We start from the raw sequence: 25,937 nt of genomic DNA, 5'->3' as shown, positions 1-25,937 counted from the left end.
GGCTCCGTATATTGTCAGAGAATCAAAATGTAACATGATGCAACCATTAAAACTAGTGTAAAAATATAGTTACTGATGTGAATAAAACTACACAATATAAAGAACTTAGAAAAGCCAGATACAAAATAGTATTTAAGGTAAGATCCAAGGTTTTTTTTTTTTTAATAAACAAACTGTCCATGACAAGAAAAAGCATAAGAATAATGTTACCCTACACTATTGCTGGTATATATTAAAACAGCTTAACAACACTACCAAAAAGCTAAAAATTGTTCATACAATTTGATTCAGAAATGTTGTGATGGACAATTTTCCTAAGTAAATAACTTAAATGTGCAAAAACTGATATTACAAAGCTCTTTACAAATTGCAAAATATATGAATAATAAAAAATTTGTCCCATAATATGAGAATGGTTAAATACATTATCATACATGAATTCAATAAAATACTACCTATTTTTTTAAATTGTGCAACTACAGAACAAAGTGGGAAATGTATGTAACAAGAGGGAATTTAAAAGTAGGATTCAAAAGTATATTTATATTCTAATTTAAAATAAGTGTGGTATATGCATGTACACAAGTATGCAAAATGATTAGTAGGGAATGTCCAAAGATCATGATAGTTGCCAGGGTGAGAATAGAACTACAGGTAAATTTATCTTTCCATCATTTTACTCCCCTCAACTATAAAGAAGTCATAGTATTTTTTCAATGGCAGAATATATGCCTCTAGACACTAATTTAAGACCATGAAAAAAGGACTTGAGTGATCAAAATCACCATTTGGCTAGAAGAAAGGGGACAGAATCCAACATAGACAATACTTTGACAATACGATGGGAAAGTGGTGACTGTATCCAGTACATTGGCAAACTTGGAAGTGCTCAGCATTCCAGAAAACACAAACGCTCTTTCCTTCATGTTTTCCTACATTTTCTACAGACACATACAAATCGAACAGCATTAATACCTTGCTTATTATTTAATATCATGCACTCATCCACATATTAAGGGCACTTGGCCATTATTCTAACTCACTTAAAATAATCTATTCACTTGGTACCGCTCTACTAAAAGAGCATTAAAAAATGTATTTTCCCATTTTAGAGTATGTGTTCAAAGCTCAAATGTACCTTCCTAAGCCAAGAAAAGAAGGAGAGCTGTGATGAGGGGCATGGCGGGTGGCAGGGGGAAGCGCGGGGGGAACAGTTATTTTAAAATAAATAAATAAATAAATAAGCGGCCTTACTATTCAAAGCCTGTCAGGTTAAAACATTCCCAGAGAGACTGATCCTTTTGATAAAAACAGAAGCAAACCTTTGTGCTGTAGCAAATGCAGCTGTGGAATAATCGCACTAATTAGCTGCTCAAGACGAGTCATTGGCTGTGATACTGGGGGAAGAAATCCTTTCAATTAACAGTAAAGCATTCTTAAGACATCTCAAATTAAAATTTCTAGTTATCAAATGCACTAAGTCTTCATACGTGAAAGTCGACAACAATATCATTCAAAGCATTTTCTGAAATATCCTGTCTGAAAAAAAAAATACATATGTATGAAGTAGACCAGTATAAGTAAAAAGAAACCCCACTAAAAAATATAGCAAATATATTTTTATAGTTATATAAATATAGCACAGCTCAGTTAATTGACAGTGTTTTAATAAATCTTCCTGCAAAAAAACCCAAAAGTGCAAAGGAAGCATTAGAGTCGCCTCATGGCACACACTCCTTGCAGGATATTTCCACATTGTGAAAGATGACTCCCAGATTCTCAGCTTTGCTCTCAATCTTCTAAACATCCCTTTCTCTTAGAAGTAACTGAATCTGCAATTATCACCTTCTAGACAAAAATGAGGATATCTGCATGTCACAATGTTAGCAGGACAAATGAGCATAATGTCTTAAGCTCCAAATCGAGGTTTATGTGAGAACATTACAAGTGGCAACAATGCTTATTTTTTAAAACGAGGACGTGATGCTGAAGCTACTAATGATACACAAGGAGAGCTGTCCAAATGTATTTAATTTTAAAAGCTAACTGAACTCATCCCAGGCCACGAAGCTGAATCTTCGCTAGATAATCCTAATTCCATGAGTCTGATTCCTTTTAATCAGATTATGTAAAGGTCATTTATTCAACAAATAGTTATTGCCAGGTGCTGGGAATACCTGGTTTCTAATCTCATAGAGTTTAAAGCCACAGTCACATAATTCTTCTGAGACGCCTTAAAATTAAGTCAGTTACCTAGACTACGGAACTCTGATCAAGTCCCACATGGGAAGGTGGGCATCTCACCATCAGAAAGCTCCCTTTGAAAGCCGATGGGCAGAGAGACATATGCCTTTACTGGCATGTATCGGCATCACTGAAGCCAGGCACACAACTCCCTGAGAACTGGGAATTTGTCAGCAATGGCTCGAGGAGGAGGGCCACCGATTGGACTCAAGGGCTAGCTCAGTCACTGCCGAGCTGCATGAGCTTTAATGAGCCACTTGACCTCTCTGGGCTTTTCCAAAACCCAGCATTTTAATGTGCTGCAGGGATTGGGTCAGTTAATGTTCACTAAATTAAAGTGTTCAGCACAGTGGCTGGAGGTATACAGACACCAGATGGCCACCAAATGTGACCTGAGTTCCTACCTCTATGGCAGAATTTACATTCTTAACCTTCAAAGCCTCCCTCTTCTCTGTGATGGTATAGGTATTTTGGACATGGGCTCTGAACTATCTGACGTATTCCTAAATCCCAATACTTTATTCTACTATCTTTGTCAGCCACCTAACAATATCAGAAATTCCATTAAATTCAATGCTCCAGCATCCAAACATCTGTCTGCCCACCCCTCACCTTTGACATGATGCCAGTGTTCTTTTACTATCTCATAGGGACTGGTCTTTGGTCTCAATATCACAGTCCTCTAAGACAGTACTCTGGTCATCAGTAGAAACCTAGAGACGCTAAAGCAATGTTATACTTTTCCTTGCGTTTCCTTTAGTCCACTCCTCAGGCAGAGTTCAGCTGGGCTGTGCGGTAACTTGTGACTGTGGCCCAGTTAGTCTATCTCTGCGCTTTGCAATACATCTGCCTCTCAGCACTGTGGTGAGGATTAAAATTTTTAATAGATAGAAAAACTTAGCACAATGACTGAAACATGGTCCAATAAACTGGAATACAGTTCAAAAATTATAAATAATAATAATATTAAACCATGAGCATGCTTCTTCTTTTGGATACAAGGAATCTACTTTTTATATGCCTATGTGCAAGTTTGGACCACAGAAGATATGTCTTGTAAAGTTTAGCCAATATCCATTTAAATTAGAGAACTCAAAAAACTTTTTCAGGGATGGAGAGAGAAGATAATTTATTCTGCAAATCTCTCATGAGCCATAAAGTAGGAATTGTAGCATTTTTATTCAGTAAAAAATAATCTTCATCATAGTCATTTGGTTGATAGAGCTCAAAGCCTAGTATTTGTTTGCACTGATGTACAATTTATTTATGTCCAGGAGGCACAGTGGTTGATATTCACATACACAGTGAAGACACAGGAAGGTTCAATAGTGTTAACCTCCTGGGCAAAGGAGAAACCTATGTCATGTATGGGTTAAGCTACAGGGGTTTCAAAATGCAAAAGGCTAGCTGAGAAAAACTAAATTCGCTGAGAACTTCATCTCAAATAAAAATGTCCAGCCTCATTCCTGGAAATTCTGATTTGTTTAGGTAAGGCCCAGGAATCAATATGTCCACAAAAATTCTGCAGCCGATTCTGACACTTGACTGATTCCGATGTTTGGAAACTAATAGTAAAATACCCAGGATCACTTGTCTGCATAGTAGGAGAGCTGCAACATGAACCCATATCTCTAATTCTTAGACCAGAATACTTTCTTCCATGTCTGAGAAAATTCACATTCCATTTCTCACCTCCAATCAGCCTTCCCAGAGGTCTGAAGAGTCCTTCTGATACTGAATGCAACATGTTGGATGGGACACAAGGAGAAAGACTACTTTATTCCTGCCAAATAGGCTATGAGACCAAACAAAAACATCTATCCAGAAACTTCCAACGGCCCTTTATGGGTACAGCACAACTGCTTTATCATAAATGAAAGGAACTGATAGGTTGAATCTACAAGAACTGCCTCCAACCAGTCCGTTCCACCAGCAAAAAGAAATTCTTAACAATCTATTGAAGGTGCCACCAACTGCACAAATCAGAGTTGGTAAATGGCTATATTTTTTTTTAAATGGTAGTCTGGGTGTCTAACATTTCAGAGTGAATGTCACTTCTGTTATCTCAAACTTTCCATTCCTTCCAAAGTGATTCAGGATGAGTTTTTCACCATGCATGGTGGAAAAAAATACTAATAAGAAACTATATCATCCCTTGTACTTAAAATAGCTGGGAGTGTAACCCATGTAAATGTGAAAGTACCAGATATCATAGTTTGGCTTCACACTGAGATCTTCTGGACTTCTGTCAACACCTAACTTGGGTTTTAGTCATCAAGAAAAAGAATGGAGATCTGCCAAGATTCTACCTTTTTTGGGGGTAACATGAGCAGCTCAGATAATAAATACTCCAGGTCTCTGGCACAGCTAAAATACAAAGGCTTACAAAACATAGCCTCATGCCCCATGCAAATGCTTTCCAAAAGCTAGGTGCTGCTAGACATGCAGGATATCATGGTGTCTCAACTGGACAATGCTCCTATCTCCAGAGCTTTGTACATTTCACAGTACATAGGGAGAAAAGCATTCTAAAAATTAAGAACCACCAATCATACACAACTTAAAATCTGAAGTCTTTTCTTTCTAATGCTGAGACCTCAATTCGCTGCTAAAAATGGAAGATGTTTCACATCCATTCAGGATTCTCCACATTTTTTTTAAGCTGGACCTTCAACAGGTACCAGGAAAGACTAATCTCAATGACTGATTAGATAAAAATCAAGGAGAACCTTAATAAGTTTCCCAATATATCAGTATTCTCCAAAAATCCATACCAAAAATGACAACCTGGGTGCAGGAACAAAAAATTAAAATATTTCTTCATATATCTTTTATATTATCACTTTCATTTTTTATTTTTGTACATGTTATATAATAGTATAGGTGCATATGTACATAACTTATAAATCAAATGAAAATGTGTTGAGAAGGTTTTCTTGAAAGAAATTAACTAGGAAGAAGGATCAAAAATGTTTAGAGACCTCTGTAACATATGAACAATGCTCTTCCAGGCAATTTTCATCAGCAGATTTTTTTTAAGTTGGTTATTTTTTTTTTACCAAAGTGTTTCTCACTTATGTATACTCCAACTAAGAGGAATATCAAGTTCTTACTAAAAGATATTTTAAACTAAGGATATGAATTTTGCCATTTCCTCATTTTATGACCACGACTCATCTCCATTTTCCACAGATGCCACTATGGGTTGGCACAATCTTAACACTCAATTCCTTTCAAGGAAATCGCCTCTGAGAGCCAAACCATTGAAAGGTTATAAAGCAGATAAAGTTGAAGTGCCCCACACTCAAGTTTTCTGTTTTTCATATCAAGCTTCCTTTCACTAGACTGTACTCTAGAATTCTTGCTTACTCTGTCCAACTATGGAATCCCATTCACATCTAACTGCCATGTTTTAAAGGGCTTTGAGAAATTCATCCCTTAAAGTAATTAATACGGCACGGCAAGATGCTCCACTGAGAGTATTTTAAAAGAAAAAGCAATTTTTAAAAATCTAACACAATGACAAACTAATGACAGAATTCAGACATGAGTGTGAAAGGAACTGGAAGAAACTTTTTAAAGGTAGAAAGCCCTTCTGTTTGTACTCAAATAATTGTTCCAATCACAGGGCATGCTCTGGCTGTTTTTCTAGACATTATAACAGATCAGAGAAAATTCATCTCTGATGAACTTAGACCACCATCACTTAACAATTACTGCATGTCTAGCACACGTCAACCAAGATGCAAAGTTTCCAACATTGTGTTGAAATCAAGACAAAAGTACAAACTGTAATCTAAGGAGCAGTGAATGGGTACGCCTGTCATGGTTTAACAGGCAACCTTACACATAGCAGTAATGATTTATGGTGGCCACATGGCATTTATAGCTGCCCAGCATCCTGTCCCACTTGTTTGGTAAAGTACCTGATTTAACCTTGAATAACCAGCCTCCTTCACTTTCAGTTCATGAGGTTATGGTGTTGCCACTACCTCCAGACATGGAAGTACGACCCTGGCCAGTCAGGAAATCCATCCTTCTGGTCACAAAGACTAACTCAGGAATGTGCTTGTGCCCCAAGACAATCAAGTAAGAGTTATCCCTATTCCTTCAACTGAAACTATTAGGTTAAAATGAGTCTCTTTAAACTAAGGTTTGAAAAGCTGGTAGGATGTAAATCTGGAATTTCCTGGATCTATCCGAGAAGAAAGCCAAACTGGAGGAAACAGTAAAGAAAGAACAGAGGACTAATGAGAAGGAATAACAAAGAAAGAGGGAGCCAGTGTTTATATGACATTGAGCACCTGTATCAAATCATTCCTGAAGTCATGATAGCCCTGGACTAACCCTGGACAAGGACTTCACGAGGGCCAATCAAACTCCATTTTTTCTTAAGCCAGTTTGATGTACCCTGGGATACTACAGCTGGTTTTGTAACATTTAAAAAATATCAGTAATACTGGGGAAAAAGTCAAAGTTTCAGCCTAAGACCTACAATTCATAAAACCTAGCACCCATCTATTTTCCTATTTTCTCTTTGTTTTGGCTAGGCACACTCCCACCCACAACATTTCCCAGGTTTCCAGAGCTAGACTGGCTACATGCTAAGTTTCGCCAATAACAGATAACAGATAACAGATAACAGAAGTGCCAATCACTCTGAAATGTTAGACACCCAGACTGCCATTTAAAAATATATATAAAATATATATATCCAGGTGGGTGGATCACGAGATCAAGAGATGGAGACCATCCTGGCCAACATGGTGAAACCCCGTCTCTACTAACAATACAAAATTTAGCTAGGCATGGTGGTACACGCCTGTAGTCCCAGCTACTTAAGAGGCTGAGGCAGGAGAATCACTTGAACCCAGGAGGTGAAGGTTGCGGTGAGCTGATATCCCGCCACTGCACTCCAGCCTGGCGACAGAGTGAGATTCCGTCTCAAAAAAAAAAAAAAAATATATATATATATAATACACATATATATACACACACATACATATACACATATATTTATACACATATATATACACACACATACATATATACACACATATATGTGTGTGTGTATATATACATGTATATATGTATGTATGTATATATATATATATATAAACACACACATATATGTGTGTCTGTGTGTGTGTGTGTATATCCATTTACCAACTCTGATTTGTGCAGTTGGTGGCACTTTCAAAACATTCTTAAGAATTCCTTTTTGTGATGAAACAGACTGGCTTTTTTTTTTTTTTTGCCTGTTTTTTTAATTAATTCAAATACAACTGACTACGGCAACTGTACTATAGCATAATATAAATTAAAGATCAAATATATACATCTCCATGGTGGTTCTAGATGAAGAAAAATGGGAAAGAACAAAGATCTTCAATAGTCTTCTAAGACAACCCCAAGAACACCACCGAAACTGTTTTCTGGAGTTCTACGTAAGACTCCATTTCAACATAACTTAAAGTTTACATCTTAGGAGACTGTGGGATCCTCAGCTGGAGAAGGACATGGGGTGAGAGGTATTGTGAAGTGAGTCATACGAGCAGGAGGAGCTTCATACGACCCATCTCATAGTACCTCCTGAGGCGGAGGCAGTTCCTATAGATTCAGCCTATCGGTTCCTTTTGTTTATGACAAAGCAGTTGTGCTGTGCCCACAAAAAGCCACGGGCAGTTTATGGATAGATGTTTTGGGGTGGTTTCATAGCCCATTTGGCAGGAGTGAGTAGTCCTTCCCATTTGATTCCATCCAAAACACTGAATTCAGTATCAGAAGGGCTTTTCAGACCTCTGGCCAGGCTGACTAGAGGTGGAGAATAGAATGTGAATTTTGTCAGACATGGAGGAAAATGTCCTGGCCTAAGAATGAGAGATGTATGTGGGCTCATGTCCCAGCTCGCCTACTAAACAAACAGGTGATCTTGAATGTTTTAGTATTCATTTCCAAACATGGCTGAGTATCAGAATCAGCTGCAGAAAATCTCCTTCAAATGATCCCCTTCTCTAAACCTTCTGCCACCATGTCTCCTGTAATCTGGCTGCACTGGCTGTAGCTTCGGAAGCCATCCTGAACCATGAGAATGAGGGCCAGACTCAGGGATGAAACTGGTATGTGTTTGGTCCTTCATGACCTCGTCCAATCTGCTCCAGGAGGGCAGAGATGTTTACATGTTTTATTCACATATTGTCTCCCCAGCATATAGTAGAACAAAATAAATATTTGTTCAGTGAGTAAAGTTGGTGTCTGTCTCCCTACAAATATTCTACCTCATAGAATCTAATAATACTAGAAGCTTAGAGTTGGTGCACCCTTATTCAAACCATTTGCTTGAATCATCCAGAGACAGAGAACTCTGGGCTCTAGGGATCTACGACAGTTCCTTAATTCTAAGAGGAACTTTCCCTCCACATGTTAAGATTTCCCAAGTCAGAAGAGATCATATAATCAATGAATATATTTTAGTAAAGTTTCTTTCTCCCCCAAATAGCTGTCTTTTTTTTTTTTTTTTTTTTTTTTGAGATGGAGTCTTGCCTCTGTCTCCCAGGCTGGAGTGCAGTGGTGCGATCTCGGCTTACTGCAACCTCCACCTCCCAGGTTCAAGCAATTCTCCTTTCTCAGCCTCCATAGTAGCTGGGATTATAGGCCCGGGACACCATGCCTGGCTAATTTTTGTATTTTTAGTAGAGACAGGATTTCATCATGTTGGCCAGGCTGGTCTCGAACTCCTGACCTCATGATCCACCTGCCTTGTCCTCCCAAAGTGCTGGGATTACAGGCGTGAGCCACCGCGCCCAGCCAATAGCTGTCTTATAATCAATGGTGAATTGGACTCAGGGAAATACACCTGGTAGACGAAAACCGTGGCATCAGGACCAATCACGGCCCCTCAAAAGCTCAAATGAGTTACAGTTTGGTAATTCAAAAATCTAGGGATAGGAGAAACCCACTAGATAAAAAAGCAGAGGAAGAAATACTGATTCATTTAGTATCTTAAGTGAAAATCCACAGACCACAACAGATAATAGCATTAAGCCCTGAAGCCAGGATCCCTGGGTCAAATTCCTAGCCCTGTCATTTCTTAGCTGTATCACTTGGGCATGATTTTTCACCTATCCAAGCCTCAGTTTTCTCAGCTGCAAAATGGGGGTGGAAAGACATATCTTCTTCATAGAGCAGTTGTGAAAATTAAATGTGTTAATACAAGTACAATACTTAGCATAGTTCCCACAAACCATGTGGACATGAGTAAAAGTTAGGCAATGAATTCTTCTAGTCTGTGTTTTAATTCCTGAAATGGCATCTGCTGAACATCTTAATATCTAAAAACAAGTCAAAGCTGACAAGTTACTTTCTAGGGAGCCAAAATTCTAGAATGCTGCCTTCTGCTATCATGTTCCTTTTCTTTCCTAGAGGAAAATACAAAACAATTAATTCACAGTGTGTGCTCTCCTAAAAGAACACGCACAGAAAAGTTAATGGGCAATAACTCAGTGAACAAGTTTTGTCAAACATGTTTGTGAAGAATTTCATTCTGAGAGTGTATAAGGGAAGCATGCTCTTATGACAAGTATTTTAGTTAACTAAAAGAATGAAATTCAAAATTAAGAATTAATTTGGCTGTAAATTCAGGTTTGACATTACTACCATTCTTACATAGAATCAGAATAGCAAGTTTCATTTGTTCATGCCATCCATTATTAATATTAAAAAATTAGTAAGTTATAGAGTATATTTTTGTAGAGAATGAATCACAAAGAGTAGACATCATCTCCCCAGCTAGTATCTCATTAATAAGGCAAAAATTTATAACATTTCTAGCATAGTGACATTTTAAACACATAATTATATATACTTTGTTCATAAAATGCTCTAACATTTTATAGAGGTGAGTAGTTAAGCTGTTATGACGACATAAAGAATGAAAAAATCTAAAGTATCTATTAAAACAAACTGCAGCAGAAATAGAAGCTCAAGAAATTAGAAATCATTTTTAAAACTACCTTTTATAAGACCTTTTAAAGAGGTATCTACTGAAAATGATGAACTTTAACCCACACTTAAACTTATGGTAATTATATTTATATTTTTTAAGAATCAAATTCTAAAAATAGATCTGCTACATCTAGTATTTTTCCATTATTCTTGCTGTCTTTAAACACACCTTCACAAGCTGCTGAACATAATGCTTTTCTGACTTAATCAGAACCTCTCCCATGACCCAGGAACGTTCAGTAAATAATGATTAAGCTCCAGAGGTAGCTTTTGCATAAGTTGATTTGCTTGAATGCCTATTCACTTGGGGACACAGCTTTTAGCATTGTTTTCAAATCTTATCACCTAACAGTGAAAGTAAATGTTAAAGGATGTGGGGGGAACTATACTCTGTTTAGTTTTTCTCCATTTTAATATTTCCTTGAAATTGCCATTTTTTAAACTTGTTCTACATTTATATGCCAGGCAGACAATTCTGATGTTTGTATGTCTGTTTCCCCTTCCAAGAGAAAAAAATCAATATACAAGAATGCAAAGAAGATGTTCATTAATGCAACTGTTACCATTCTACAGTCAGGAAAAAAAAAGGTGGGGGGAGAAACCAAAAATTCACAGTGTTTACAATGGGAGAGTTTGGACAAATGTTACTACTGTATTAAGCACACTGTTTTCCTGAAGAAAATCCTGTTTTATTCATAACAAAGCTGGGCTGCAGTCTATCTTGCAATCATAAATCAAGCTCTGCTCTAACTCAGATTTTTCAAGCAGTCGGGGTATTTTTGTCATTATTAACTTAAGACCAGTATTCAATTTTAAAGGAGAGGGCAAGGATATTGGGTTAGCATTTCTATCTACCACCCCCACCCCCACCCCCAAATTAGTTGTTATCCTTGTCATAGCCACCTACCAGAGGTTACAGCTGAAGCTGATTAAAGCCAGTGAGAAGTAACAGCTTCAGTATTTTTAACTCCCAATAAACCCTTCTCTTCCTTTATCCTCCCCCTTAAAGAGAAAAAAAACTGCTCCTCTTAAGTGGTCCCGGGATTATTTCCAGAATAAAACTTCACTTACAGATACAAGCTTTCAAAGGAGCATGGCATGAACATCTGAACTCTAAGCGCCTCCATCTTTTTTCCTTTAAGGTGTTCTGCAAGCCCTTGGCGAAGAGTGAAAGTCAAAGTTAGTTCTGGCACTGGCTGTGTCACTAGGGGTGGCTCCTGATAAGGCCCTGGAAACTCCAATCCAAACACAGCTCTGTGCTAGAACGGTGCCTGGTTTCTGTCTGCAACAGCAGACCTGTTTAATCCAGTACCTACTGTACCTGCAGGACAAAAACGCTGCCTCACACCACAAAGAGGGCTACTCAAGGACCCAGGCACGGCCAGGGAGGCAGCCCAGCAGCCAGGCGAGCACCTCGGGAAGCTTATTTAGCCTTACCCAGCTCCGGTACTGGCTGAGGCTTGCAGAGACTGCACATTATTAGAGAACTTAAAAGGAGAGGTAATTTCACATACCAGTGAATTGCCAACACTTACTGGAGTCACAGAATCTAGGAGGGAGGACTGTGGAACTGCTTGTGTCCCCTCTCAGTTTGGGAGCTCTCGGGCATCAACTCATCACACAACTCTAGGTGTTTTGCATCTGTGCACAGGCATTTTTGGAGCTTGATAATTGAATATGCCCTCCTTGCTGACAGGCTAGAGATCCAAAACAGCATTCCTTACCCTCAGACCCCAAGAATATTAGGAGGGTTGTCCTTGCCCGGTTCTGGTGGAAGTAAAACACAAACTGCCCCTAATTATGGCCACCATCTTTCAGGACACACAAATCGTTAGGCCATAAACTGTGTATTCTTAAGACTGTCATCCAATCTAATTCTGAACACATTGGTATACAAGAAGAAAAAACAGCAATACATGTTCTCAAAAAACACTTTAAAATGCAGACATGACAACATCAATATTATCAAATATTCATGCAGCTCCTACAGGACTCAGCACACCAAAGATGCCCTACAGAGTTATGAAAATATTGTATGTATGTTTCTCCCTACACATAATTCAAAGGTCATAACAAAGACATCTGACACTGACTAGCTGCATACACTGGGCAAGTTACTTCACCTCTCTGTGCCTATATTTATCTCCAAAGTAAATGGTTGGAAAATAATGCAACCTCTTTCTGCCATAATCAAACTCAAATTACGTGATATAATGAAATTATCTTTTTTTTAACTTCTCTCTAATGCTAGAAAATATCTAGCCAGGAGTCTCGGCCAAACTATTTCTGGTTCTGTTTATTCTCTGCTCATTTTATTCATTCTTTCTTTCTTTTGTTCAATAAATGTTTATGGAACACCAACTGTGTCCCAGGCATTGTGTAAATTCGTGGAGTTTACAGTCTAATGGGAAACACATATTAAATAATCACATAAATATGTAATGAAAAATGTCATAACTGATGCAGAGAGGTGAAAAAGTTAAAATTTAAGGGTCAGAAAAGGCTTTCCTTAGGCAGGGACTTCTGGTCTGAGATCTGAGCTGGGGAGAGGAGGAGTATAGAAAAAATGCTTTCCAGGCAGCAGTAACAACATATGTAAGAACTATGAGGTGGGAAGTTGGCAGGCAGACTCACTATCACTGAAGGACATAGTATGAAGGAAAAACATGGTGCCCGTGAGACCTACACAGTGACCAGGACCAGACCATAAAGGATCTGGTAGGCCAGGGAAAGGTCACTGTCTGTTTCAAGATGAACAAGAAACCACAGAGAGATGGCAAGCAGGGAATGATGAGCTCAGATTTGAGTTTTTAGAAAGGTCTCTCTGGCTGCTATGTTGACAGACCACTAGAAAACTGGCAGAGTTAGTTACTGCAATAGTCCTGGTAGGAGGTGATGGTAGCTCATGGGAAGGGGAGATGTGCAAAGTGGAGAAAAGTGGGCAGATTGCTCGTAAAACTAACGACCAACAAATACGATTAGAGGAGAAAGTTCATCAACAGCAGTCATTGAGCACTTTCTACATGCCAGGTACTGTACCAGGTATTGGGGTAAACAGATGACTAAGACGTTACACTATTTATCTTACTAACCTATCCCACCTCTCTTTTCCTGTCTCTAGCACAGTTTGGCATGAAAATCAAGAACATGGATTCTGATGTTTATTTATCCAGGTTCAAATCTCACCACTTACTAATTCTATGACTTTGTACAAATTTACTAAACTTTCTGGGCCCCAGTTCTTTCACCTGAGAAAGGAGAAATAAGTGACCACCCATAGGTTATTGTTAGAACTGAAAGAGATAACAAGTAATGTGTTCAACATTGTCTCTGATGCATAATAAATGCTCAATTTTTAAAAAAGCTCTTACAATTACAATCATGGTTAGTGGCTACCTGTCCTGTATTAATATTGACCAATCTAGAGAACTAAGAGAAATGAGACAGAATGAAAAAAACAAATGAAAAATCAAGAAAGTGGAAGAGCAAGAAATAAAGAAAGGATAGGGAATAACCATATCAGAAACTTTAAGGGATTATTTTCTAAAAAATCAAGCCAGGGACGGTGGCAGATGCCTGTAAATATAGCTACTTGGGAGGCTGAAGTGGGAGGTTTGCTTAAGACCAGGAGTTCAAGACCAGCCCAGGCAATGGAGTGAGACCCCATCTCTTAAAAATAAATTTTAATGAAATAAAATAAATAAAAGTTCAAGCCAGATTTTCTCTCTCACCTTAGGCACTATTTAAAGCTGAGTAAACCTACAAGGCACTCGGGTACATTTTAGAACTGAAACTCTGATTTATTACATGCTCACACACAGGGAAAATCTGTACCCTCCATGAGTTCTCAAATGTTGATCACGAAACCAATGGTATCAATTCCAGCCATTCCCGAAGGGGACATAATGTGGTGCCAAATATTCCCCTGGCAGGTTCAGCCAGTAACATCACCTGACTTTTTATGTTGGACAATCCACCGCCTCAAGAAATATTTCTATTGACAATTTACACCAGTACTTTAAAAAGATCTACCTTACAGTACAGTTCTAAGGGAACCTTCTTGGATAGAGCAATGAAACGTCCACTAGCAAATGGACCAAAGCTTGGCTTAAATATGAACACATGCCACCATATACAAAATTCATGAGATGTTACGTGCATTTCCCAGCACTAAAATACTGCTCCTCAAGTCATCACCCAAATTAACGAACACATGTCTTCTGGATATCAAGAACCATGTCCGTTTGGTTTAATGTTGTATCCCTAGAACTCAGTAGAATAAACAGTCCATGGCTTGATGAATATCTTTAAAATGAATCAACGTAATATGTAAGCAACTGTCTTGGGCACATCTGTGCTATTCAGATGTGTTTCCTGAATTTGTATACATATATGTATATGCATATGAACACACACACACACACAGAGGGAAAGAGAGAAAGAGAGAGATACCCAAATCCTAAGTTTAAACACAGACTAAGAATTTGTAGTGTGGTTGGGGAGGAAAAAATAATATCAGAAAAACTAAGCACAAAATGCAGAATAAAAAATCACCAGTACTCCAGTGCTTCTGAAATAATAAGTACTACTCTTTGCCCTAAATTGCAGCAAATCAACTACAGTCATCAGAATTCTTACTGACCCTTTAAAAGCTGAACCTTAACTAAAATGGGATTTAAAGTAATCAACCATCCAAGTGACAGCCAACTTTTTCCTTGGAAGCTAAACTGGGTTTCAGAATCTTTTTGGAAGGAAAAATTCAATCACTGCTTTGAACAGGTTAAAAAAGAGATAAGGGATTTTACTTGTTATCCTGTCCAAGACTTAGCTGAAGAAAAGTAATGCTACTGTTTTATCATAGCTCAAAATTCTTCTTATTTTATTTAGGCATTAAATGTTTTATTGCCCAGCCCAAGCACACCATATTTTCTTATATTCTTTCTTTTGATAGTCATTTTTCTTTCCAGTAAACTCATACTTCTACTCAATAGCCCCACAACAGTTAACACTTGAGAGTTTACTATGTGCCGGGTCCTATGTTGGCCCATGAACTACACACAATTTAAGAAGCATCTACTTGGTCTTGGAATGTTTCATTATGATCCCAGCCAATGGTTCCCAAACCTGTCTTCCTATCAGAAGCGCTTGAGGAGCTTTCTCCTTACCCCACCTCCTTAAAATAAATACAGGAGATTTAAGAAGTATAAAGTTCAAGGATCTTTCCCCAAACAAATGAGTGAGTGAGATTCTGCAGGGGTATGGTTTACAATTCTGTGTTTTTAAAAAATGATTCTCATAGGGGTCTAAAGTGAAGTCAAGTCTAGAAACCACTAATATATAATATAACATTATAATACGTATAGCTATATATAATATTATCTATGTAAATGGTCTCTTAAGAGTGGCAGGAAAATACTCAAGAATGGAAGCTCCTTTCATTTATTGAATAAAGAAGTTACTCATACATTTTAATTCTTTAAAATATCCATGTGGAATGTTCAATGAAAGCCTTATTGTGGGATAATTAAAGAGTTTCATCAAAGTAATAATGAAACTCACAAAGTACTCTCAAGAGTAACACACACATCTCTTTTGTCCAGATGGCCTCACACTCACGTTCTGGGAAAAGTCACATGCCACCGAAAGGCCCTTCAGTCCAAACATTTATTAGTTTTCCCAGCATGTGTGTGAGAGGCACTGTTTTCAGCGCCACGGGGAAGACAAGGATGAAGATGCAAGAGGCTCTGCTTTCCAGGGGTTCACTCCAGAGAAACCCAAGACTCACACTCACATGCCAATAGGAAGAGGGTGCAGGGAGGACAGAATGCTAGAGCCCTCTTCTCTCTCCTCTGCAACTCCTTCCCTGGCCTGGCGCCTCCTGACCTGGCAGATGAAGTTTTGCAGGTCTTATATTTCTTCCTCAGAGAGGTCTTCCCAGACCATCCTTCCTAAAGAAGAAACATCTCCTTTTGTTTTGTGCTCTTGAAACAAGCTTCTTTCTTTTATAGCACTTAATTCAACTTGTAATCCTTTTATTTATCTATCTGTTCTGTGTTCTTAAGGGCAAGTTCCTTGTACTTACCTTTTTCTCAGTGCCTGGCACATAGTAAGTATTTAAATATTTGCTGGATAGATGGATAGAAGGAAAGAAGAATGGATGAATGACTGACAAAAATGAAAAAAGGTCAGATAAGGAAGGATCTATGAAGTATAATTTGAGGGTAGCATTTAATTAATTATGAAGAAAGTCAATAGTCATAAATGGGATATACAACTGTGTACTCTTTATTTGCAAGCTTTTAGTGGCTGAGCACAACTCACTTTCATGGAGAAAGTATTGGGATACAAATTTGCAAGGAACTGGTCCAGCGGCTCTAATTTGAAACCATCACAGCATGACTGAAGAAAATTTTTAATGACTACCTACTTGCAGAAATAACTGTGCAGTAGCACTCACTCACGTTTATCTCTTTCATCCTGTTTCTATTTTTTTCTCCTACCAAGAACAGATCTGCCTGTAACAGTGATATTACAGCATCCTCTCAAAGACAGCTCATTGTCCCCGGAAACCAAGGAAGCCCTTCAAGGTTGAAAAGGAAAATAAAGAAGAGACTAAGATGACCCCACATAAACCTGATTGGGATGCAGCCCAACATTATTAAAGAATGGTTAAGAAATTTATACAAACATCCAGAAGGAAAAATTAAATGTTTTTAAAAACTGTTTCAAAGAATCTGTCCAGAAGATAAAAATATAGTCTACAAAGAGGCATCTCAAATTCTGTCTAAAGTGAATTTTTAAGCAATTAACAAACAAAAATATATAAAATATTAGCTTGAGTCTTTAATATAATAATCAATACCACAGATTAATCCCTTATCTTCAACTCTTTGATATTCTCTCAGTGTTCATTTCAAAATAAATACTTGTTCCTGCATTAAAGGTTATGTAGAGGCTTTTCTTTGTTATCTATAAATGGCAACCAGTATTTGCAATAAGAAAACTACAATCTAGAATATAAACAGAGTAGGTGAGACAACACAAAGTTGGAGAGAACACACTGATGAGATTATGCTGCTTTGATAATATTTTTAAATGAGAAATTTAGTAAAAATGCAATTTACTATCTTATCAAGGTAAGTAAACAGGAAAAGATAAGGCCGTCACAGTGTGGGGGACAAAGTTATCACAAGATGACTTTACAATAAATAAAATCTCCACATCAGCACCTGAAAATCATGGTGTTTTTATCTCAATGTATAGTTAACTCTTTACTCATTTAAAAAGAAAAATGTGGACATATATTTTACTGTTAGTAACTTTTTTTAAGTTATGAAATATTGAAGGACAATAAGAATATGAATGTCTCTGCCTATCTTTTAGGGGTGTTGTGGATTGAAACAGGAGAGTGCATCACCATCATCTTCATCTACAACATCAGTTTCTTTCTTCTTCCAAGCAGGAGTCAAGGTATTATAATATTTTAAAGCAACATGCAATTCAGCTGTAGAAGTGGCCTCCACGGACCACCTTGGCTAAGCACACAGCCGCTGAGATGAACCCACCCTTCCCTTGATTCCATCTCATTAGGAGATCCCAGGACATCAGCAGTTCCATGGACCATCTAAATCCATTCTGGTCCAAGGAGGAGCCAGAAGAAGGGACTGAGATAAAGAAGACAGGGATATTCTGCCATCTAGATTTTATAGTCTATTCATATAAATTAAATGTTTGTATTCCAAAGAGTGAGCAGAAGGTAGAGAGACACTGTTTCTTGCAGACAACGATGCCATTGTGGAAGGTGGTATGGAAGTCACTGGTGTGCAAAAACTCCAATTTGTATAAGATGTGGTAAGGATCCAGGGCAGTGGTTTCAACCTGTGGGCAGCAAACTTCTGAGAGGTCTGCTATTTAATAAATGTGTCACTCCTATGGATATAAACATGGCACCATTTTTCCAACTGGAGACAGGATAGTGTGGTGATTCAATGCAGACACACACACCACCCTTCGTATCCTAGTTTTACTCTGGGTAAGGCATTCGACTTATGAGTCTCAAGATCTGCATCTATAAGATGGGGATATCAATACTACCTATTTCATAGATTAATACTATGATTGAATGAGATAAAGTATGAAAAGTACTTAACATGGTACAAGAAAAATAGCACTCAATCAAGGTGACACAAGGAGCGAGGACTCTATTTCAAAACATTGTTAGGTAATGAAAAGTCAGCCCTTGGAGTCTCAAAGAACTTTAAATTCTAGGGCAAATAAAAGTTATTATTTGGAGACAAGGCTTAAGGTAGTTTTGAATTTTGATATCTTAAGAGGTAGTCCAGATTCAAAATACATGTAAGTTCAGGAAAGGTATAGATAAATTTGTGAATAATATATTCATAGTGCATAACTAAAGACTAAATATTGATGGTATCTGTAACTTCTGATAGTAGACAACAAACTATGTCTTTTCAGTGGTTGTCTTAGCTACAAACCAAATTCTAGTCCAGGAAACCTTCTGCTCTGATTCAGTGTGTCAATCATAATTTTTATTTATATTTTTTCTATGTAAACATACCCAGGAGTCACACAGGAAATCATGTATTTAAATAAGTAAAACTATAAAAAATCAAACCTCTTTATGCTAAATAAATCACCTTATGTTAAATTTTTGCTAACAGTCAAATTTCTCAAACTTTTAAAGCATCTCAAAACTTACTCTCATACTAATGACATCCTGTTACAGTTATGCTGAGCAAACAGGATTTAAAATGAGAAAAATAATATTTGCACAAAAATCCTTCCTGTCTGTTGATTAATCATAATAAACTCTAATCAATAATAATAAACTCAATGCATATTAGCTTTCTGCATCTAATTGACACTCTAGGGAGTCTTACCTATAATCAAAGTATATATTAATGTTGATAGTAAAATATTCAAATAACCAATATTTTAAATTAATAGTCTGTAATTCCAATGAATATTACCATGAAATAATATAAAAGACAAATTAAATCCTTACTTAAAATACTGTCATGTGTTCTTAAAAAAAAATGCCTAAAAAAGCTACTAAATTCTCCCCTTAACATTTACTACCTATTAATTACCTGCCAGATATAACAGGTAAGGCTGGTAATACAGATATAGAGAATAATATAAACCATAATTTAAGCTTATCTTGCTCCTAATATCAAACAATATTGGTTCATTTTTAAAAGATGTTAACAAAATCATGAATAAAAGAAGGAAGAGTCAAAATTATGAAAATCCATTCATCCACTAAACAAATATTTATTGAGCACCTCCTATGTCCCAGGCACTGTTCAATAGGCTTAAGATGCATAACTGATATATCATGATTATTAAGAGAAAAATGTTCTGGGGTAACGCTGAATGCTCAAATTATTTATTAATTTAAACAGACAATGTGAAAATTGCATGCATTTGCAACCTTTAAACACCATCTACAATGATATTCCCATTAACAAAGATGTTTAGTTTCTATACTTGATCTAGATCACCGCATTTTCATTTATTAGCGTGTTGGGAAAGAAACATGAAAATTTGAAAAAAAAAACCATGAGATCATGTCTCTGCCTTATGCGAAAAAAGAGGAGGGAGGAGAGAAGAGACATGGAGAATTCTTTATCATATTGTCACACTGATAACTGTATCTCATATTTGCATATCATACCCCATGTTTATTATTAAACAAATCTTTTTTATTTAAAGAAAAAACTTGGGGGGGCAGGGATTGAGATATGAGTATCCTGTGCAAAATCAAGAGGTTAATGTGCCACAGGTCTGGAGTTTGAAACTCCAGAGCCCACACTTTCCTCTCCATGGTTCTCTGTTCCAAGTTTTTGTAATCTACCCAATGAGCACAAAAGCAAACTAATTCTAAAATTAGAACCTTGCACTGGAGTTGCCTCTTTACTTGTCTGTACCCCACACTAGATTCTGAATTCCATAAAGGCATGAACCATGTCTGTTTAGGTCACTACTTCATTCTTTCACCACATACAATTCCAGACACAGAGAAGGCACTCAATAACTATTCACCAATAGGTTAAATGATTAATTAATTGACCATAATGGCTTCTCTTGGCCACCTCTAACGATGATCTGACTTAAAAAAAAACAAAAACAAAACAGAACAAAAAACACACACAAAAAAACAGAGAATGAAGCAGACTTCCCTGAATATTATACCAAGCATGAATTCAATTAATGGCATTTACTAGAAAGAAACAATGTTTGTCCTCAAATAATTTAATCTAGTTAGAAAAGAGATTAAGAAAATATGAGATTACAAGGAAGAAAAAAAAAGTAACCCAACATATCAACACAATTTATACTTCTTAATAGAAGAAGAAAGTTCTCAAAAAAGGAAATAATTTTTCAAAAAGGCTTTCTAGGGGAAACAAGGTCTTTGGAAATTTGGGGGAAAATGATAGCCTTCCTTTGAGAAACATGGTAAATCTTGAGCAAAGGTTCCCAAAGTGTGGGATACAAGATGATCTCAAATCGAGATGTACAGACTTCACATTAACTAAGCATGGAATCACACAGTGAGAAGGGCCCTTTCAAATTTCTTCCGTCTAAGGAAAGTCTCTGTTTGATGCTAATATGTCTTCAATCTCTCAACACTTGCCCTTTGTTCACAATACAGCTCAGACCTCAGACACCTGCCGGTCCAGACAATATACCTAGCAAGAATCTAACAATTTTCTTTCAATTTCATTATATTGATTTTAATACCTATTTCCATTCGTGGCTTCCATGTATGATAACATTTCCTTTAAAACATGTAATATTTAAAGTTCCATGTGGTTTTTGCAAGCAAAAGTAATGAAGTTAGCATGAGAATAGCTAAAATTTAGGAAACATTGATTGAGAGATATAAAGAATGTGCTAGAAACTTTTAGTGGAAACGAGATTAAACACAGCCCCGATATAGTGGCCCACTCTATTGTGGTGAGAGGCTAATAGCTACAAAGAATTTCAGTCTGATAAAGAAAACCATGTAGGGTTCTGAAATCACAGTAAGTGAGCCCAGCCCTAATCTCTCACTAACTGTGGGAAATGAGCATGACTCTCAGATATGATTCCATACAGAAAAAGTGGGAAGCTGGCCAAGTAGGACTGAGAATATCACCACGGAAGTTACACGCTGCGTTTGTTGATAGTGCCTGTAAATAAGACCTCTAGCCCAGGGGAAAACAAAACAAAACAAAAAAAATCAAGGCTGTCAGAACAAAATGTCAGGCATGCTAGAGGTTGATGCTTCGATATATAAAGACCTCTCCTCTAATGCTGTGAAGGTCACTCTGGCCTGTGTTATCTCCTGGAACATAAATTTAGCTTACAGTCCATTTTTATTTTGGTTGTTATCTAATTTCATAATGAAGTACCAAAAGAGATTCCTAGTACAATTTTCCCCCAGTATTAGCTATATAGTACTTCATACACTAGATGGAGCCAGCTTTATAATGCTTTGGGATTCATGAGCAGGTTTTGTGTTGTACTTGAAAAAAAAAATCATTACACAAAGTTACGGGAGAGCTGTGTGCTAACTAAATACACTTTAAATGTTTTAAATTTTCATTTCAGAGGTCAAAAGGCCCTATCATTTTAGCATTTTCTATAACTCTTAAGCTTAAATTAACATCAAAGTATCAATAATACTATAAAATGTATATTTCAAATATATAAATCTTGTAACTCATTGGTATTTAACTTCTTTATTAACATGTATTTATTATTATAGATTTTTAAACTGGCAATTTCAAAAAGATATGTGCTTTTTTTTCTTTCAGTGTTTTTTTTTTTTTTTTTTTGCTTATGGGAAATGGAAGCAATTTTTAAATGCAATGCAATGAGCATGATCATCTCACTTGGACTTATAAAGACTGCCTCTGGATTAGGAGGGGTTTAGGGCAAAGAGAGTCACACGTAGGCAGAATGTAGACCATGAGAGCAGAAAAGTAGTCCCTGGGAGGTGGGGGGTAAAACTGATAACGTGCTTACAACATGAGGGGGCTGGTCTCCAGGACCAGTAAAAGTCCACTACCAAAAGACAAAAGAAAAATACCACTGTTCACAGTCACCAACCTAGGGCTGGGATGGGGCAGCAGGGGAGTACTAAGAGGAAGGTAACTTCTATGATTCTCTCCAGTCAGTCATGTTAACTCACTGCCTTTTCACTGAATTTTAATACTTTAGAGGAGTAATTCTCAACAAGTGACAATTTTGTCCCCACGGGACATTTGACAAGTCTAGAGACATTTTTGTTTTTTGCAAACAGAGAAGCAAGTGCTACTAGCATCTAGTGAGTAGAGGCCAGGGATGCTGTTAAACATCCTACAGTGCACAGTATGGCCTTCACAAGAAAGAATATCTGGCTGCAAAGGTCAATATTGCCCAGATTGGAAAACTCTATTGTACAATAAGCACCTCTTTCATACAGAAGACAAAATACAGTCAGCCCCTCTGTATCCATAAGCTCCACATCCACACATTCTGCCAACCATGGATCAATAATATTAAAAAGCAAACAAATAAAAACAATGCAACAATAAAAAATAACACAAATAAAAACTCAATATAGTATAACAACTACTTACATGGCACTTATGTTGTACCAGGTATTAGAACTAATCTGCAGGTGATTTAAAGTATATGTAAGGATGTGCATAAGATATATGAAAATACTACACCATTTTAAATCAGACACTTGAGTACCCACGGATTTTGGTATCCAAGGGAGTCCTGAAACCAATCCCCCAAGGATACCAAGGACAACTGTAGTTCCATCTCATTGTAAACATTAAATTATTAACAAAAAGTTTTAAGTCTATGGGACACAATACATGATTTACTTCAGTCTATCACATATGCCACAATATTAGGGTCAATGGGTCCAGGGATTAATGATTAAGAGGGAAGTGATCAGCTGGGCTCGGTGGCTCACGCCTGTAATCCCAGCACTTTGTGAGGCTGAGGCGGGAGGATCACGAGGTCAGGAGTTCGAGACCAGCCTGACCAATATGGTGAAACTCTGTCTCTACTAAAAATACAAAAATTAGCCGGGCGTGGTGGCATGCACCTGTAATCCCAGCTACTGGCAGGAGAGTCACTTGAACATGGGAGGTGAAGGTTGCAGTGAGCTGAGATCACACCACTGCACTCCAGCCTGGGCGACAGAGTAAGACTTTGTCAAAAAAAAAAAAAAAAAAAGACGAAAGAGATCAATAAACTGAGGAATAATATTAACACAATGCATCACTACACATCAGTAAACATGAGTGATATGCCTTTACATGGATAAAATCAAGACAGATGTGGAATGAAAAAAGATGTCACATAGAATCTTGCCTTATGACCCCATTTATTTAAAGTTCAAAGTATAGTTTAGTGATGTAGTCAACGATTCTAAAACAGTAATGAAAAGCAAAGAAGTGATTAGAACAAAAAGGATGATGGTTAACTAGGTAGGGAGTAAAGAGGAGAATGCCTCAAAGATGAGGCTTCCAGAGGGTTCTATTTTTTAAGATGGATGGTGGGCACATGGTTATTCATTTTATTGGTCTTTACTAAACGGACAGGTATTGCTTTCTATATGTATGATATATTTAATAATAATAATATTGAATATTGTTAGTAATGAAAAAGTTAAAAAGTAAGCCATATAGGGAAGTAAAGAAATGGATACGGCAAGTATAAACTACTCTTTAAAGACATTAAGAAGGATAATAGTGAATTTTGGCAAAATTGGCTAAGGTACCACCAGGGTCAGAGGTATCTCTTACTCTTCCTTCCCCTTAACCCTCTACCGAACAGACGCTTATCACATCTTATCTATCAACCACCATCTCTGTTCTCACAGATATTTTGACATGGTGAAACTCTGGGCCTGGACTACTAGGTTGTTCTGACAACTTCCCCCAAAATATTATATACCTACTACTAGATAACACTTCCTAAAGCATGATTTTGCTGTTTTCAGGCAACTATGGTCACAAAATTAATGGTTCATCACTATACAATGAATGAATTTTTAAAAATGTTGTATTTAGACTAGCAATCAAGCACCAACTTATCCTTCTGGACTTATCTATTGTAATGATTCAAACCAATATAAACAACTTATTCTCTAACTCTAGCTGTACACTCTTGCTTGGGGTGTTCTCTTGCCTGGAGTACTACTCTTCATGCACTCACCATCCCTATCAAAAAAACACTACATATTCTTCAGTAAAATGAAAGGGAGATGTATTACCAAATGTTGGTGAAGAACAGAGCAAATGGCACACTCAGATGCTGCTCCTGAGGGTGTAAATTCATAGAAAGACTTTTGGAAAATGGTTTGCAGTATCTACCAAAAGCTGAACATGTGCATGCCTCATAACCTAGTAATTCCATTTCTTAACCCAAACCAGATAAATTTATATGTGTGTTCACCAAAAAGCATATAGCAATAATGTTCATTGCGACACTGCTCATAATAGTGCAGAACTCTAGGCAAACCAAATTCCCATCAACAGTGGAATGGATAAATGGTGATGTAATCATACAATGGAATATCCTATGAGAATGAACTACTGCTACATACAAACAAGGGATAAATCTCACATACATAATGTTAAGCGAAAGAATCCAGATATGAGAGTACATGCTGTATGATTTCATTTGTATGAAGTTAAATAAAACCCAGACATGATTAATCCACGGTGTTAGAAGTCAGGATAGTGATTATACTTAGAAGAGGGGTTGACTAGGAGGAGGCACAAGGGTGCTAGTGATGCTCTATCTTAGAGATTGGGTGCTAGCTATCTGGTGAAAATTCCTCAGGCAGTGCATGTAAGATGTGTATACTTTTCTGTAGGAATATTATATTTCAGTTAAAAGTTTACTAAAAATACTTTAAAAATCTACCTATTCTTTAAGACTATTCCTTGACAAACCTTCCTCACTTTCTTAACAATCTTCCTTGATCCCATCTAGATGCCTCTTTCTCCTCTAATGTCCCATAATATAATTGTAATCTTAAAATCACCCTAAAATTGTTTGTATATGTTTGCCGAAAGAGATGGTTACATTACTAAGTGCATGGATCAGTATTTCCTTTAGGATTTCCCATAAAGCACTGCATTATAGCAGCTCACCAATAAATATTTGTGAGGTTTAAATTAAATTTATGGAATTTAAATTACATATATCGGCCTTTTCAAAGCAACATTTCTTTGTGAGCATGTGAGCATACTGGGTAAATGTTTTCATCTCCTTTTTTATTCTTTTACTTTTATTTAGATACACTAAAATTCACCTTCCGTTCAAGTTTTGAGATGCACAGAGCCATGTCACCACCAGCACAATCAAGATACAGAACAGTTCCATCACCTCAAAATACTCTCTTGTGCTACTCCTTTGTAGTCAAAACAGCTCCCATCTCCAATCCCCAGAAACCACCTATCAGTTTTCTGTTTCTATGTTTTGCCTTTTCCAGGATGTCATATAAATGGAATCATATAGCATTTAGGCTTTTGAGTCTGTTTTTTGTCCCTTAGCAAGTGCATTTGACCTTCATCCACATTGCTACAGGTATCGGTAGCTTGTTCCTTTCTATCGCTAATTAGTATTCTATTGTATGGATAAACCACAGCTTGTTTATCCTTTCACTAGTA

The 25,937-nt window shown here is 37.1% G+C and overlaps 1 protein-coding gene across 7 annotated transcripts in view; it reads right to left on the bottom strand.

Annotated features, from left to right (window-relative positions):
- MITF (melanocyte inducing transcription factor) overlaps positions 1-25,937 on the bottom strand; it is a 227,181-nt gene that overhangs the window by 89,976 nt on the left and 111,268 nt on the right. The window contains exon 1 of one of the 7 annotated variants that reach the window (XM_004035876.5): positions 11,320-11,448. The exons of 5 other annotated variants lie outside the window; for them this stretch is intronic. In XM_004035876.5, coding sequence (XP_004035924.2) covers positions 11,320-11,375 — 56 coding nt within the window. In that variant the 5' untranslated portion in view covers positions 11,376-11,448. Of the gene's footprint in view, positions 1-11,319; positions 11,449-25,937 lie in introns of those variants that run through there. One more of the 7 variants, XM_055383376.2, reaches the window with a different exon arrangement.

The sequence above is a fragment of the Gorilla gorilla genome, chromosome 2, assembly GCF_029281585.2.
Source record: "Gorilla gorilla gorilla isolate KB3781 chromosome 2, NHGRI_mGorGor1-v2.1_pri, whole genome shotgun sequence".
NCBI classification, from domain to species: Eukaryota; Metazoa; Chordata; class Mammalia; order Primates; family Hominidae; genus Gorilla; species Gorilla gorilla.
This window is presented reverse-complemented; position numbering and strand designations above follow the sequence as displayed.